Source organism: Cynocephalus volans, chromosome 7 (assembly GCF_027409185.1).
Source record: "Cynocephalus volans isolate mCynVol1 chromosome 7, mCynVol1.pri, whole genome shotgun sequence".
Classification (NCBI taxonomy): Eukaryota; Metazoa; Chordata; class Mammalia; order Dermoptera; family Cynocephalidae; genus Cynocephalus; species Cynocephalus volans.
This window is the reverse complement of record NC_084466.1, coordinates 133087079-133104450: the sequence shown is the minus strand read 5'-3', so window position 1 is coordinate 133104450 and position 17372 is coordinate 133087079. Positions and strand designations below refer to the sequence as shown.

Sequence of the window (17372 nt, the reverse complement as noted above, 5' to 3'; positions counted from 1 at the left end):
CTGCAGGCAGCTCTCCTGTCTGTGGCAAATCTTCCCCGGGGCTGCTCCAGGAATCCTGGAGGAGACAGGCACAGGCACAGGATCCATCACAGTTCCCACCTGGGAGCAGAAGAGTCCTGGGGAAAGTAAGGGTGTAGCTCTTCAGAGTCCTCCTCAACAGGCTAGAGGAGACAGCATCGAGACAGGGATGAGGAACCTATTCATGTTCAAGCAGGTAGGAACCACTGGGCTGCACAGTTCAAATCAGAGCTGCTACTTTCTAGCTGACTGACTTCAGTGAAGTCTGTTTATTTTTCTAAACGTCTATTTCCTTACGTGTAATATGGGGTTATTATTAGTACTTTCCCCATGGGCTTATGGGAAGTATTAAATGAGGGATTATATCAAGACCAGCAGAAAGCTTGGCACATATTAAATGCTCATAAATGTTAATTATTTTCATGATTGAAAGTGCTATTTTAGCCAAAAGATCCAGATCTGACCACTCCCTCTATAACATACAACTTCTGAGACCTTCAGCTGTTCATTTTTTTATTTGAAGTTTTTTGTCTTTTCCTTAATTCTTTTATTTTGTCTTTTTGGGGTTTTTTTTGGTGCCCGTGCAGTACAAGGTATTCTGGACCTTGATGTTATCAGCACCACGCTGTAATGAACTGAGCTAACCAGCTAGCTCAGCTGTTCAAAAACATACAAACTCTGTATATATTTAACACACATACACATACAGATTTTAAAAATTGCTCCAGAAGAGAGGAGTATTGCATACACAGGTCCCACCTTGGCCCCTCCAACTCCTAGGCACCCTTTCCCAATCGATCACAGTGTCCTAGAAACGATTTCCTTTGTCAGTTACATAGAGGCCCTGTCCAGATGGTGCCCAGACCTCTATGGTCTGATGCCTGGAGGACAATCACAGGTCCCGAGGTGGGGTGGGGGGTGGAGTACCTGCATCCCACAGGATGTCCTCATATAGGCTTAGAACTGGGCCTGAGGGCCGTCCATGAGCTCCAGTTTGCTCCAGCAGAGTTCTGAGCAAGCCCACAGTCAGAGGGGGCTCTGCCCCAGGCTCAGGGAATGGGGTGGGGGGCCCCACCTCATCTGGGAGATATGTCTGCAGTAGAAGCAGGAGCTCAGCTGGAGCCAGTTCTGGTGGGCACAGGCGGCAAAGGAGGGGGAGGTAAGCATCAAGCTGGCGGTGCCGGGCAAACTCAGCTAGCAGCAGTTTGAAGATCTCGCTTCGAAGCAGGGGGCTAGAGGGGCTGAGGGCCAGGCCGGCCTCCACAGCCCGCTCCCACTGCTCCTTTTGCACCAGCTGCTCCACAGCTTGGAGCACGGCTTTTGGCCGCCCACTGCCCAAGAGTAGCTCTAGCTCTAGTGCCTCAGGCCTGTTCCCCTCCTCACCTAGCACTGCCAGGGCTCGGCGATACAGGGGCAGCCCTGAGCCCCCTGCACCCCAGCCTGGCCCACCTTGCTGTTGTGCCAGCTCCACAAAGGGTGGCAGCCATCGAGGCTCCAGCCTGTAGAGGCACTGACACAAGAGTTCGAAGGGGGGCAGTATCCCGTTGGGGGGTTCCTTTCCAGCTGTTGCACTCCCTAGCACCTTCTTCCACACATCAGGGAGAGCTTGGGACCTCAGCTTTCCATTCCCATCTGGCTGGAGCTGCAGGGCCCTGAGAGTGGCACCCCAGGCTGCTGTAGGAAGGGCGTGGAAAACAGTGTTGAGCTGGGCCAGCTGGTCTCCCACCAACTCGGTCTTCAGCAGGCGTGCCACTTCATGCTCTGCCAGCTCAGTCCAGCCAGCCTCCTCATCATCCCCGGCCACGAGCTGGGCCTTGAGCTGCTCTAAACCCCGGTAATCCCGAAGTTCAGCCCTCAGTGTGGTCAACAGTGTAGACGGGGGCAGGTGGCCCTGGAGAATGGAGGCCAGGGCCTGAGGTGCCCGGAATGTGCTGTTGTGTCTCAGTTCCTCTGGGGTGAGCTGGGCACCCCTCAGGCTCCGCCGCTGGTAGTACTCACAGGCTTCCTCAAACACCAGGTCCTTGGCTGAAGGTAGCTCAAGGCTCTGTGGGGCTTCCCAGCCCACGCAAAACAAACCCAAGGCTGAAAGCAAACGAAGACCGCCTCGGGTCTCCAGCTCTTCCTCTTCCATGCCAGGGGCCGGGGGTTCCAGCAAATGTACTCTGTCTGTACTTAAGACCTTCCTCTCCAGCAGCTGCCCACTGCCCATGTCCAGCAATTCCAAGGTGGAACCCAGCACACAGGCCAGAGTGCCTTGAAATGTTCCCAGGGCTGCAGACCTCCCCGGGCCTACAGGTGCCTCCTGCAGGGTGCCCACAACCCGGGTGCCACCGTGGGACTGTATGAGGCTCACAGTGCCCCTTAAGTCAAGCAACAGCAGACCCTGGGGAGTTGGGGCCCAGGTATGTACAGCCAATGGCTCCCTGGGGGACAGCATCCCAGGAAGGCTTCGGAGCAGTGCCCGGAAGTCCCATGTGTCCCCTCGTCCGGGATTCAGGCTGTTACTGTAGAAGAGGCCAAGACGTGGGGCAGCCACCATCACCTTGCCCTTGCCTGGGCTCCAGATGAGCAGAATGTGGGCCACACCAGGCCAGGTGGTGGCAGTGGGCACTAGGAAAAGGTCCTTGCGGGAGGCTAGCAGCCCGAAAAGGGGGCAGTGGTGCAGAAGGACGTGTGTGCAGCCCAGGTTGGTGCCGGCTTCCCCACTGGGCTCCAGAGTCCGGACGCACACGCGGTGGCTGAAGGCGGCTGCGGGCAGCTGGAGCCGTCCCTCAGCGCTGGCCTGACGCTCCTCGCACCACACCAGACGGCCTCGGGGCGCCGCCACGGCCACCACGCGGGCTCCACCGCCCGGGCAGAGCTCGGTGCTCTGCAGCAGCCGCCAGCCAGGCCCCACCCCCTCCCCCCACACCTCGGCTAGGCCACTCTCCCACACCAGGATCAGCGCCGGTCGCGCCGGCCACGGCAGGAAGAAGGCGTCTAGCGGTGAGGGGTGGCCAGCCGGCCAGGCACGCTCCAGCTCCGCGCTGGCTCCACGCCCCGCGACCAGCAGCTGCGGGGTCGGCGCCCCCGCGGGTCGCAACAGTAGCAGGTGGCGGCCATCCGGGCTGCAGCGGACTCGGATGGCCCGGTCCCCGGCCAGCAACTCCCGGAGCCGGGCCGCGCCGCTGAAGTTGCTCAGGTCCGAGAGCAGGCGCAGACTCCCCGCACGCTTCATGCTGCCGCCCGCGCCGGAGACGTCCAGGCCCGGCCGCCCCGTGGGGCGAGGACCGGCGCTCGGTCCGCGGCTCTGCCGGGAGGGGAGAGCGGGGCTGAGACTTCCGTCTCCCGTCGATGAGGTGCGCCGAGGAGGGTCAGGAGTGTCGACTCCGCCCCGCCCCGCCCCGCCCGCCAGGCTCCCTCAGAGATTGCCACTTCTCACGCCCCGCCCGCGGGACACGCCTACCTGGGGAGGAGCTTCCACGGGGGAGGAGCTTCGCCGGGGGAGGAGCGTCGGCAGCACCCAAGGGTCTCAGCGCCGCGGACCTGGCACCCCCTACCTAGGAGGGCTCTTGGAGCAGGGACGTAGGCCCGCTGCCTTAGGCCCTAGCAAGCCGCGGGCTGGCCCAGAGTGTGATTCAGGAATCGTGATTCCAGCCCTGCTGAGCCCCGAACTGCCAGCGTCCCTCTCCCAAAGGTTTCTGTCCCTCTCCCAAAGGTTTCTTTCCCTCCAAGCCTCTCTCTATCCCCCCCCAACTCATTCATTTATTCATGAAATTTTTATCTATCTATTTATTTAATTATTTTGCCAGCTGGCTGGTAAGGATGAAATTTTTATTGAGCACCTACTTTGTTTCAGGCGCTGAGTAGACAGCCCTGAACAAAATATGAAAACCTCAATCTCATGGAGATGACAATCTACTGGAAAATAATAACAATAGCTAACACTTCCATAGTATTTACTATGTGACAGCCCTCCTTCACCGCACCCTCCTTCCCGCCCCCAGTCCCTTTTATAGATAAGGAAAATGAAGCACAGAGAGATTAACAAGACCAAGATCACACGTATTAAATGGCAGAGGTCGGATTCAACCAAAGGCAATCTGGCTCCAGAGTCAGTGCACCAAATCACTTTACTATGTTAACAATCCATCAGCCAAAACCAAAGAGTCATCAGTTTGCTAGGAAAAAGAAAAGAAAACATACTTAACACCAAGGTCAAGGGTTTGGATCCCAACTGCCAGAAATAAAAATAAATAAATAAAAGATACTTTAGAGGCACTGAATCTGTGTGTTATTTCTCCCACAACGCCTTCAAATTTATTATTTATTTATTAATTAATTTATTTTTTGTCTTTTTCGTGACCGGTACACAGCCAGTGAGTGCACCGGCCAGTCCTATATAGGATCCAAACCCGCGGCGGGAGCGTCGCTGCGCTCCCAGTGCCGCACTCTCCCGAGTGCGCCACGGGCTCGGCCCATCGCCTACAAATTTATATGTAGGGGTCCTTCCATCCCTTGACTGCCTTTTTATTTATTTATTTATTTATTTATTTATTTTCTTAAAAGATGACCGGCAAGGGGATCTCAACCCTTGGTTTGGTGTTGTTAGCACCACGCTCAGCCAGTGAGCCAAGCGGCCATCCCTATATGAGATCCGAACCCGTGGCCTTGTTGTTATCAGCACCACACTCTCCTGAGTGAGCCATGGGCCGGCCCTCCCTGACTGCCTCTTTAGGTGAGTGGTATTCCTTCTGCCCTCCACCACCAGTCCCTCTTCATGAACCCTGTCTCTCCTCCCTGGCCCTCACCTTTCTTGAGAACCTGCATCCATTTATTTCATCAGCCTCATTCTGTCCTCTTGCTCTAAGCATAGAAACACCCTCCAGTCTGTCCTGTCTTGGAATTAATTCTTTCATCCTTATCTCCCCACCTCCATCCCTAACACTCTCTCTCCCTTTCCTTTCTCAGTTGTTGGGTTTCTTGCAAAGATCCTCTACATTTGCCACCTCTACTTTCTCTCCTTCCATTCATTCCTCAAAACACTACTTCCCTGAAGTAGCTTTTGCTGAGGTCTTCAAGGAGAATTTTATTTCCTTTTTCCTGAGACATTTGACAGCCTCCTTATTGAAAGTTCCTCCTGTGGTTTCCAGGGCATCCTTGTCCTCAGGATTTTTCTTTTTTTAGATGGCACAATCTTCAGAGTTTTGCTTGCCATTGGTTCATTGTCTTTTATCATCCTTTTAAATGTCGGCACACCTCCTTCCACACCCAATGCTATCTTGGGCCCTTTTCTTTCTTCTTCATCTTTGTCTTTTTTTTTTTTTTTTTGCCACTAGCTGGTATGGGGGATCCAAACCCTTGATCTTGGTGTCATCAGCACTACTCTCTACTGAGCAAGCTAACCAGCCCGCTCTGGGCCCTTTTCTTATTTTTGGCCCTCTTCCTAGGCCATCTTCTCCACCTCATGGCTGGGGCCATTACCTCTAAGCCACTGGCTCCAAAACATTTAACTACAGCCCAGATATGTCTGCTGAGTTCCAATAAAGAGTATCCAAATGTCTACTAAATATTTCTGCCTGTATATCTCACAGACATTTCAATCTCAACATGTACTAAACATCATCTTCCTGCCCCAAATTGCTCTTCTTCTAGTTGCTCCTAGTGGCCATAGGAATTCTTTTATCTTTGTATGCTAGCCTCGGTTTTAGAGAGTAGAGCCTGGCCCAAAGAAAGATCTCAATACATGTTCGGTGAAGGAATGAGTGTTACTTGGACACATGTTTGTGTGTGTGATATCACTCAGGAAACTTTTGGCTAAAAGTTGTGGAAATAGATCATAGCTATCTTCAAAATGAAATTAATTAGAAGAACACAAGGGGCTCATAAGAGTTTACAGGAGAAAGGAAGAACAGGTTTGGAAAATGAGCAGGAACCAAGACACTCACTGAAGACCAAGAAAGAGGAAGCACAGCTGTTTTTCAGCAGGATCCTTCTATCCAAGATACCATGGTCTCTGGTGCTACATGACTTGGTCACTGCACCTGAGGACAACACCCGTTATGAATAAATTCTGATCATCTCTTCATCTTTGCATGTCTTGATAGCCAAAGCCCTTAGAGGCTGCAACTTGTGGCCAAGCCCAGGTCACATGCCCTCACTTACACTGGTTATGCAGGGCATAGTTTTCCATTTAGACTACACTCAAAGGAAGAGTGCCTCAGAATAAGAGGGAAAGAGTTCTATGCTGGGTAACCAAACCAATATGACATAAGCCTTTTATTATCTCCCTTTTCCAGATGAGGAAACTAAGGCTCAAAGAGCTCAAGTAATTGTCCAAAATCATACAGCCAGTAGGTAGCAGACCTGAGATACAGTCCCAGTGTTCCAGAAGTAGTACTTTTACCTACTCAGTATATGGCCTTCTAAATTTACCGTAGTCTGAATCCGTACTGCCCTCACTTCCCTGACATAGGTATGGAGAGTGCATTATTGTTTCACCCTCATACCCTCTCGTTTTCTTTTCTCCTTTCCTCTAACACTAGACTCTATCTTCACCTTCCCCAGGAAGCCTCTCAAGATTGAAATTGTCAGAGGACAAAATTACAGAAAGTTTAGTTAAAGATTTCAGTTGGCTTTATTACAATTCTAGATTCTGGCAACACATTATTCTGTAAAATAGCATAAGTGTTCCAATGAGCTGAGCAAGAGAGGTTGGCTTTAAAGACAGAAAAAGGGCTAAAAAAGCAGAAACAAAGCACAAAAAGAGGATTGGTCATTTCAAAATTACTTTCCTTGTAAGTTGGGAACAGGGAGACAGAACAATGGAAAAATAACTGATTGATCAACATTAGGTTACTTCAGGCTACTTCTTTTGCGTAAGGATTAAAACAGAGGGAACTTCATTATCATGCCTACTGAAGATTTAAACTGACCTGTTTAGGACATTGGCTATCTCTCTTGATTCCTCAGTAGGTCAACCAACAACTTAGTTTGGATTCGGTGACATGTAATTTTTGCAAGGGTGACTCCATTTTGGTGTTTACTCTGGTCTGTTGGACCCTAATGCAGGAGCTTAGTCCAAAAAAATGGCCTGCTGTAATTTTATTTTTTCTTTTTTTGGCAGCTGGATGAACCCTGGACCTTGGTGTTATCAGCACCTCCCTCTAACCAACTGAGCTAACTGGACAGCCCTATAATTTTTAGGTAAGAACATAAAATTTTCCTTTCTCTGAATTTTAAGGGCATTTATAACTTGAGCCTTACTAGGCCTGCCCTTGATAATTCATTGTCATATATTGAAAACATTTAATTTTATATATCTCTATGTATCTCTGTATCTATCACTTTGTTATAATATAATCTCGTAAGTGTAATTTGCTTTTCTTTTTTCTAAAGTATACATTCATTCCTAGAAGTGGAATTGTCGAGTTCAAACAGTCTGCCATATTTCAAAAAACTGCTACTGCGACCTGTATCCAATAGGGCCTCAACAGATGTTTCTTTTGCTAATTTCTTTCTCGCGAGGCCTTTCGGGAGTTGTAGTCTGCGATGCTTGCTGGGAATGGTCTGAGCCAGCCTCAGGAAGCGGGCGTGGATGAACCTTTTACGAGGCGCGCTTTAGGACCAGGAGGAGTACCGCGGGCCGGGGGAAGGGTCGGGGAGGTCGGGAGCGCGCCCGAGATCCCGGAGCAGCGGCGGCGTCTGTGGTTTCGGGAGCGAGCGGGCCCGGGAGCGGCGCGGGTGGTGGAGGAGGAGCCGGGTACTCGGTAAGCGTCGCCGGCCCGGCCGGGTCCTCGAACTTGGCCGACGCCCGCCGGTCTGCCATACTAGGCCTTGGCCCCGAGGTGGCTCAGGGGGCGGAGCCTGCGTTTGCCTCGGGGACGACGGAGGTGACGGGGGCGGAGGGAGATGGAGGGAGGGAGGACGGGTGCTGGGAGGGCTGGGCCTGGGGGCTCCCGAACCCTGCGGAAGCGGCTTCGCTCTTCCCGCCGCCAGTCCCTCGGACCGTCTGGTGCCGGCCACGTCCCTCCCTCTTCCCGTGCCTGCTGGGGCCTCTTGGCTGGCGAGGCACTGACCTTTGACCCAGGCACAGCGTTGACCCCCGATCTCGACTCCTGCCTCGAGAGCCTGTCTCCCAGGTTATTCCTGATTCTGGGGTGAGGGCGTGGGGCAAGCCCGTCTGAGAAGGGCTAGAGGAAGGACGGTCTGTCCGAAGTCTTCACATGTCCCAGAAGGGCCAAGATCCTGTCTCTCTTCAGTCTCTGACCCACAGGCTTCATCCCACCCTTCACAGAGAATCAGTGAAGCTACCCTGTTTTCTTGGGGTTACTTGGTGTGAGCCCAGAAACTAACCCTTTCCCAGGGAGATGTGAGGAAGAAACAAGAGGAGAGAAAACTGGAGAGAAAACTGGGGAAGAAGAGCTGCCAGAAGCTGAGGACAGCTGCCCCTGGCGAGTGGGGAAGCAGAAACTTGGGCCAGGCCCGAATAAATGTTTCTGTATCATCAGACCCTCTCCAGTTCTTCCTCTCCAAAAAAAGTTTTGAGCTTAGTGAGAGCTGTTTCTTTGCTATCCTGAGCTCTCAGTTACCTTGCCAATCAGCGAAAATACGGCTTGTCCCCTACTTTTTACTTAGCACAAGTTAATTGGAATTATTTGGGGTACGCCTTCAGTTGGATTTATGTACACAGTAGTTTCTATGTGAAGGCTTTCAGGATATCAGATCAACCTAAGTCTGTGGAAAGGTAGATCCCTGTTAGGATTGGAAAAGGGGACTTCCCATTCTTAGTGAGTAGGGAAACCTTTAAGGTGTTTTCGTTGGGTTTTTAGACATTATAATTTATTCACTTGTTCAACATCTATATAATTTAAAACGAGCAAACAAACTTGAAAACCCTAATGCAGTTGTTATGAAATTTGGAATTTCACATACAGCAGAGTTTAGGAATCCATAAAATTTGGGAAAAATGGCCAGAGAAATTGGTTTGGGATGTATGAGGGTAAGCTGTTTATTCAACACACATTAATTGAGCACTTACTGTGTAACTGGTACCGAGGTTAGAAATATGAGTGTCTTTCCTCAAGGACATCAGAGAGACATTTAAATGGTATTTTGTAGTGCTGTGTGTTACATATCCATGTAAAGACATTTATTCAAAGTGAAGGGAATACTGCCATTGCCTGGGGGAGTCAGGGAAATCTTTGCAGGGAGGAAACACTTGAGTTGGGTGTTGAAGGATGAGTAGGAGCTTGCACAAGTAAGAAAAGGCACTCCAGTTGGAGAGAACAGCATTTGTAAAGGCATGGTGAAGGTGTGAGGGAAAAAAATATTAATGATGTTTAAGTGTCAGAGGTTTGTTCAAAACAGGATGTGTAGTGTGGAAATTGCCAGGAGGTGAGGCTGAAAAGAAAGTGGGAGCCATTGGTGTTTTTTTAAGTTAGAGAGTAACAGAAGTGCAAATTAAAGTAATGAAAAATGAGGCAGTGAGACTAATTCAAGTTGTTGCAGTTGACTGAGAGTCTGAATGAAGTGTAGCTGTGGGAATGAAGAGGTGAATGGATTTTAGAAATACTTCTGAGATAGATGCAAAACGACAGTGACTAGGAAGAGAGTGTGCTAAGATTCCTAACTTGAGAGACTGGGTGGAGGGGGATTTCATTGATGAGGATATGGATTAGAAAAAGTAGAACAGATTTTTAAAGGTTGGGGTGGCTATGGGAAGAGGATGGGGAGATAGTCTGGTATGCTGAGATTAAGTTGCTTGTGGGATGTACGGATGGAGATGTTAGTAGGCAGCTGGAAGTCAGGAGGCCTTGTGATCTTAATATCTTGGCAATAGCTTTAAATGAAAAAAAATCCTGGGAAAAATAATGTTTATTTTGTTTATTTATAAAGAAGTATCAGAATATGCACTTCCAATTAATAATGAGCTTCTCAAGGTAGGGACTATAACAGTAATTTTTGGTCCCTTTTTGTCTTACACTATGCTTGTGTTATTACAAGGTCTCGATAAATGTCAGTTATTAAACTAGCAGGAAATCAATTTACTTTGCAAGGTTGCACTTACCTTTTCAGCTTCCTTTAAGAAGATTATGGGAATCTGTCATATAATTTTTATTTTATACTTAAGTGGTATTCTTGAGCCTTGTATGGTTCAACAGGAAAGGAAATGAGAAGATAGAAGTGATGTTGTGCTACTTGAGGAAGTTCAGGGTTTGAGCAGGAGATAGACAGTATTAATTTACAAGAGGCTCCTGCTCTTTGAGAAGAGGATCTTACAATGAATTCCCATTCTGGGAGATGTCAGAAAATTGTGGTTTTCAATCAGAATTTCCTGAAATCCTGTCAATTGGAGTTGGTTCCTCTTTCTGAAGACACAAGTGTATTCCTTCTTGTATAAGATGATTTGAAAGGGAACCTGAAGTGGTCATGTTTGTTTAAATCTCTTCATCTGCATTTTTAGTTTGTGAAAGGAGGCAGACTTAATAGACGCTAATGGACCAGACTGAATTCTGTTCTCTGAAGGTAGTTCACCTATAGTAGGCACAGAGTATGGCTGATATGTAGAGTAGAAATCGGGAAATTCCTGGTCTTGCCACTTGCTGTTTATGTTGGTAAAGTCTCTTAGTTACTTCCACTTTGAAGTATAGGCTAAACACCCACTCTGAGATGAACACTGTTCAGTGCATACACAAGATATGAATCCTGCCTTATAATGGCTCATGTGCTTGCTTAATCAATCTGGTTCTGTCCTGGCATCTAGAAAATAAGGATGATGCTTGTCAGGCCATGTCCTGAGTTGACTGACTTTTCTTGGATAAAGTGGGGATGTTGGTATTACAGATATCAGTTTGGAGTTTCCATCGAATTGCAACTTTAATTGAATCAGTTTTTTAATGTTCTACTAGTTAGCACCTGATTTTTTGCACTAACAGGACTTTATCACAGGGAAAAGGGCTACCAGAGAAGGAGATTTACTGGGCTTACAACTTACTGTTACTAGGGCAAAGTAAAATCCCCATTGTAAAATTAGGGTAGTAGTTTCTATTTCATCTGATTATTGTAGGGATTAAATACAGCATATTTAAAGCATTGAGAAAAGTGCCAAGTATATAGAGAGTACTCGGTCATGTTATGTACATATCATCTTTTTTTTTTTTTGTCTTTTTCGTGACCGGTACTCAGCCAGTGAGTGCACCGGCCATTCCTATATAGGATCCGAACCCGCGGCGGGAGCGTCGGCACGCTCCCAGCGCCGTACTCTCCCGAGTGCGTCACGGGCTCGCTCATGTACATATCATCTTGAGTGGGAGGCTGTGCTCTGAAAATAAGGAGGAATGACTGATGAATTCCATCTCTAGGAATTAAAAGAAGAACAGTGATAGAACAAGAGGATGGTGGCCTGTCCTCGATCTCTCCATGAAGGGAATTCAGAGAGCTGGCTTCAAGGCTGCAGGCCCTACTCTATTTTCATTTTGGAAATATAAAAGACTTGGAGTGACTAGCAGCAATAATCCATTAGAATGAAAAGGGGTTATATGCTTGTTTTAGAGCTAGTCTGTGAGGTGGGATTAGGGAAACCTGTGTCCCATGCTCCTGAGAGAAGCTGTGACAAGGAACCATATGGAACAGTAGTAGGATGTGGTTCAACAAGTGAGCTAAATTTCTGAGGCTTTCAGAAAGGAAGAAAGAGGCCTATTAGGAGCTAGCTTGTGAAATGAAGGGTTGGGGCTTGGAGATAGATAACCCTGCATTCTCTTAAAAGCTTATAGTGTTAGTATTTACCTCCAGGGAGTGAGGTAGATCTTGCAGAAGGATTTAGGGAACAGGTAGTGAATTTATTCCTAAAGATTAAAAACAACAACAATAACAAAGAAACACAAACCCCTGGCATCTAGAGGAACTAGGGAACTTTTTGGAGAGTCAGGATAGGAGACTATCTCTGACATGACGTAAATGTGTTGTCCCTCTTGGGTATTATGTGAATGTCCAGAAAAGGGCTAGATTTGTTTGACTCAGTCACAATTCTTGAGCAAATAGCTACACAGGATTTTCATCTCTTTCACTAAGCATTGTGGATTACTGTAGTCAGTGTGGCTTATAGTGATCTTCTTTCACGGATGGACAAACTGGGACTAAGATCCCAAAGGAAGGGGATGCTGGTTGGTGAGTTAATGTGGGGAGAATGAGATGAGGGAAGGTGAGGGTTGCTCCAGTGCCCTTTCTAGAGACTGCAGAAGTTTTATTCATTCTCTCAATATCCTCTTCTGTCCAGATACTCCTTTCCTTTCAAAGCCTGGATTAAGTCTTGGATGAATACCTCTCAAACTTTAATGAACATCAGAATTACTTGGGACATGGTTTTCCAACCTTGTCACTATTGATGTGTTGGGCTAGATAATTCTTTGTTGTGGGAGGCTGTCCTGTGAATGTTAGATATTTAGCAGCATCCCTGGCCTCTACTTGGTAGATGCCAGTAGTACCTCCCCTCCCATTGTGACAACCAAAAATGTCTCCAGACATTGATAAGTGTCCCCTGGAAGGCAAAATTACCTCCTTTGAGAACCACTGACCTGAAGTAATTGTTAAAAATATAGACTCCGGGGCTGGATGGTTCGCTCAGTTGATTAGAGTGTGGTGCTGATAACACCAAGGTCAAGGGTTAGGATTCCCATGCTGGCCAGCTACCAAAAAAAGATTTCTTATCCTGAAAAATCTGATTCAGTAGTGGGGTATGGGGGCTTAGGAGTATATATATTTAGGAGGCACCCCAGAAGATTATGAAACAGGTGATCACAGCTCTGCACTGGTAAAGCATATTCTCTCCTAAGCTGAGGGTTGTACAGACTCATACTTGACTTGTTCTTCATTTCATCTTACCGTCCTGTTTTACATTATCTCTAGTCATTGTCAAGTTTTGGTAGAGAATTGTCCTCAGAGCACTGACTAGGCTCAATTAAAATAGTATCAATTAAATCTTGTGGATATTAGTGTGTTTCATCCTTTTTAAAAAAAAAAAAAAAACTATTGTATTGGATATATCTACATCTATCAACTTGACTAGACACTCAGATTCTTCTCCAGTGTTCCCTTCCAAGTGTTCTGCTATTCCATCTATTTGTATTCCTCTGTGTTTCACTTTGCCATATTTACCACATTACCTATATTTATATTCAGATACATGTATCAGACAGTTATCTTTTACTTTCTACCATGGCACACTTACCCACTGACAAACTAGAGTGATGAAACTCAAGTTATCTGGACACTCCATAGTTTGTTCATTAAAGTCAATGTGTATATACTTCTCACTCACTCACATGGAGCCTCTTCACAGTTCCTCAGCTCTGTTTATGTGTAGGTTACTCTACTTCTGCCCACTCCTCAGGCTTGTGAGAGACCTTGTATGTAGTGGACAAGAGCAGGAACTCTAGCATCAGGCTGCCTGGGTTTGAGTCTATTCTCACTTCTATGGACAAGTTTTGTTTTTTTTTAATACCACTTTGTGCTTTAGTTTTCTCATTGTAAACTTCCTGGATCATAGGATTGTTATGAGGATAAAATAGTCAATGTGTGTAAAGTGCTTAGAACAGTTCCTGGTACATAATAAGTGCTAAATAAGCGCTAACTCTGATCGCTATTTTAGATTGGTGTCCTGAGTGTCCAAACCTTGTGTCCCTACTGTCCTCTGTCTTAGTATTCTGCATGGGTGCTGCTAAATTTTCATATATGAATACACCCATACTTTTTTTTTTTTTTTTTGTCTTTTTCGTGACCGGCACTCAGCCAGTGAGTGCACCAGCCGTTCCTATATAGGATCTGAACCCGCGGCGGGAGCGTCGCTGCGCTCCCAGTGCCGCACTCTTCCGAGTGTGCCACGGGCTCGGCCCACACCCGTACTTTTTTTAGAGATTCTTTTTTTTTTTTCGCAGCTGGCTGGTACAGGGATCTGAACCCCTTGGTATTACAAAGCTGTGCTCTAAGCAACTGAGCTAACTGGCCAGTCCTACACATACTTTTTTTAGTTTAAGGAATAACATATAATGTGAAGTGTACAAGTTAATAATTTTTTTAACATATGTACCCATTTGTGTGACCTTCACTCAGATCAAGATTGAGCACATTTTTATCATCTAAGAAGGCTTCCTTGTGCTCACTCCCTCTCATCTCCCCACCACTAGTCTGACCTCTGTCACCATAGACTAATTTTACCTTTTTTGAACTTCATATAAATATGTAAATGAATCCAGGTTGTACTCTTTTTTGGATATTTTTCATTCAACATTTTCTGTATGGCATCTGTGTTGTTTCATGTGTCAATTATTTGTTCTTTTAAATTTCTGTATGGTATTCTATTGTATAAGTATACTAAAATTTTCCCATTCTACTGCTGATAGATATTTGAATTCTCTTTACATATTTTTTTTTTTTTTTTTTAAAAAGATGACCGGTAAGGGGATCTTAACCCTTGACTTGGTGTTGTCAGCACCACGCTCAGCCAGTGAGCGAATCGGCCATCCCTATATGGGATCCGAACCCGGGGCCTTGGTGTTATCAGCACCGCACTCTCCCGAGTGAGCCACGGGCCGGCCCTCTCTTTACATATTAAAAAAAAACCTCACAAACAGAAAACACCACTTCAATAAACTTTATAAAACATTTCAAAAAGGGAATGTTTATACTTTAGTTTAGGCACACTGGTGTTTCTGTTTCTTGACCATGCCATGTGTTCAGATCTTGGGGTTTTTGCACTTGCCATTTCCACTCTCTGGAACACTTTTCCCAAGATTTTCACATGGCTGGTTCCTTTCTATTATTCAGCATCTCAGCCCAAGTATGAGCTGGGCTTTCCTCGAAAAGGCCTTCTTTAATCTCCCAGTCTGTAGTCCCCCTAAGCAATATGTCCACAAGGCACTTACCACAGTCGCAACATATCTTATTTGTTTTCTGTCTCCCCCACTACTAGAATGAAAATTCTTTGAGATCAGGGATCTCTTCTATTTTGTTCATCACTGCATCCCGAATGTCTGGCACCTGAGAAGTGCTCAATAAATATTTATTGAATAAATAAATTACTCCCTGATCTGTGCGTAGGTTTTTTTTAAAATTATGGGCACATTTACTTTTATTCATTTTCCTTTTTTTCCATCCTTTTTTCCTCTCTCCTCTCCTTTTCCTTTTCTTATATACTGGTTGAAGTGTTTTAGGATGTTTGCCTTAGCATTTAGCTACAGCAGTGTTTTTGAGTGTATTTCAACGTGAAAAGAGGGTGATACTTGGTAATAGTCTTTTATAAGGGTGAACCTAGAACCCCAGACCATTAAATTTGGAAGCCTACAGAAAGCTGTCACGTGGCTTCTTTTTACAGATTGGCAAATTGAGGCCCAGGGAGGGAAAAGAAACTTAAGGTTATAGAATGAGTGTATAAGAATTAGGACTAAAATGCAAGACTTTTTATAGATTAGTTGTCTTAACTCCCTGGAAATTAGAGTGAATTTCTATTAAATTTATTTTCTGGTACTAGAGTTGGCATGCATTGTGCTCAAGAAGACAGTAAAATAAATGAATAACCATCTAGCTATGTGTAACTAGCATTCCTTGCATGTTAGACATTGATTGGCTTTAGGTTTTAAAATCTTAACCTTTGGCCACTTCATCCTGCAGGGGTGTGAAGTGATGTCCATTTAAGAAGTGTGTGGCTGGATTGCTTTAAGATATAGATCTAAAAAAATCGTATGACTTGCATCTTTCAGAGAGAAGTTGTGTTGCAGGTCATGGGGCCAGCAGTCTCTCAGGTTTAGGAATAAAAGGCTTCACTGATTTGCCATTCAGTTGAGGGGATTTGAAGCCATTCCTGAATTTGATAGTAGGTGAAATTAGTAGTGAAAAATTGCCTGCTTCTTTTTTATGCTTTGCCTGTGTCTTAATTTCAAGAAACTGTGTTAAAGCCTAAACTGACATTTTTTGGGGGATTACTGTGCATTTGCTTATTTGCTTCTTAACCAGAAGGGTTTAAGAGTCCAGATCAACAGGGGTCATAACATAGTCATAGGATGCTTCTTCCCCTCCTTTATGGTCCTATAGCATTTTCTTTGTACCTCTACCCCATTTCTTCTTCTTTTTTTTTTAAAAGATGACCACTAAGGGGATCTTAACCCCTTGACTTGGTGTTGTCAGCACCATCCTCTCCCAAGTGAGCTAACCAGCCATCCCAGTATAGGGATCCGAACCCATGGCCTTGGTGTTATCAGCGCCACATTCTCCCAAGTAAGCCATGGGCTGACCCTTCCCTATTTATTTCTCATGGTTTGCCTTGTGCTGTGGGTTATTGTATATGTGTGTCTATCAGTGAATTGTGAGCTCCCAGAGGATCAGGTCTGGAATTTCCTCTCTGAAACCCCATCGTGCCTAAACTAGTGTTTTACAGTATTTAGGTGATATTTCAATCATGCAGAGAGAATCATTAGATAATAATCTAGTTCAATTCCCTCGTTTAACTTGTGAGGAAACTGAGAAGCACAGTGACTTAGTCACTGTCACCTAGTTGGTTGGGAGACCTATTTTCTGGTCTCATTTCTGCTGGTTGGTTGTTCCTTTATGACTTGCAGCTTCTCAGCTGGTGCTGGTTCTCTCTACAAGATGGGTGGCACGAGGGGAGTGTTATGAAAGAAGAAAAAAGCTCCGAGAGATATAAACAGGTTACGCTGACATTACTAATGTGCTGCAGTTTACTCCTCTCCCAATCAGATATTTTACTTTCAAATTTGGGAACTCAGCCTTAATTTCTGAGAACCAAAGAAAAACTTTTTCAAGAGTTCTACATTTCTCTCATTCTACCACCCTAGTAACCCTTGTTTGCTGCGTTCCATGCTTAGGAGTGCTGGCAGGAGGAGACTGTGTGGTTAGTTTCCTGTCACCTTTCAGGAAGCTTAGGTGGTAAATTTCAGTTGCCTGTGATGATGACAGTGAGTAATGAGTTGAGGCCCTTGGCTAAATTTCCCCCAGCTCCAAATGGGAAGGAGAGTGATGAAAAGAATTTAATTTCGTAGAAAATTTGGTAGTTTGGATTGGAATTGTTTTTCCTTCCCTCTTATTCCCTTTTGTTTATTAGAAAGTATTGATTCTGAAATAGAGAAAGTGAGTTTATTAGATTTGGGGTGGACATTGATTAGCTGTAACCTACTTATAAATCCTCAGAAGGGGATGTTTGTAAACATGTGCTTTTCACCAGGAACTTGTGATTCCCACTATTAGCACTATTCTGTTAATCAACTGGTTTGAGCTGATCACATGCAAAATCTATATCCACTAAGCTTAGAATTGCATTGCTTTTGATTTATTTTAATAGGATCCTCTTGATTTCCAATTTATTT

General features: G+C 45.8%; 2 protein-coding genes across 4 annotated transcripts in view; one reads left to right on the top strand and one right to left on the bottom strand.

The window, feature by feature from the left end:
* Window positions 1-562: 562 nt before the first annotated feature.
* HPS6 (HPS6 biogenesis of lysosomal organelles complex 2 subunit 3) lies at window positions 563-3303 on the bottom strand. Its single transcript, XM_063103161.1, has one exon. The coding sequence runs from the start codon at window positions 3233-3235 to the stop codon at window positions 911-913; it is 2325 nt and encodes a 774-aa protein (XP_062959231.1). The 5' UTR covers window positions 3236-3303; the 3' UTR covers window positions 563-910.
* Window positions 3304-7632: 4329 nt separating this feature from the next.
* Window positions 7633-17372, top strand: part of ARMH3 (armadillo like helical domain containing 3) — a 175630-nt gene continuing 165890 nt past the window's right edge. For 2 of the 3 annotated variants that reach the window (XM_063102456.1, XM_063102454.1), the window contains exon 1: window positions 7633-7766. The gene's annotated coding sequence lies outside the window, so the exon portion shown is untranslated. Of the gene's footprint in view, window positions 7767-8012; window positions 8139-17372 lie in introns of those variants that run through there. The other variant, XM_063102455.1, reaches the window with a different exon arrangement.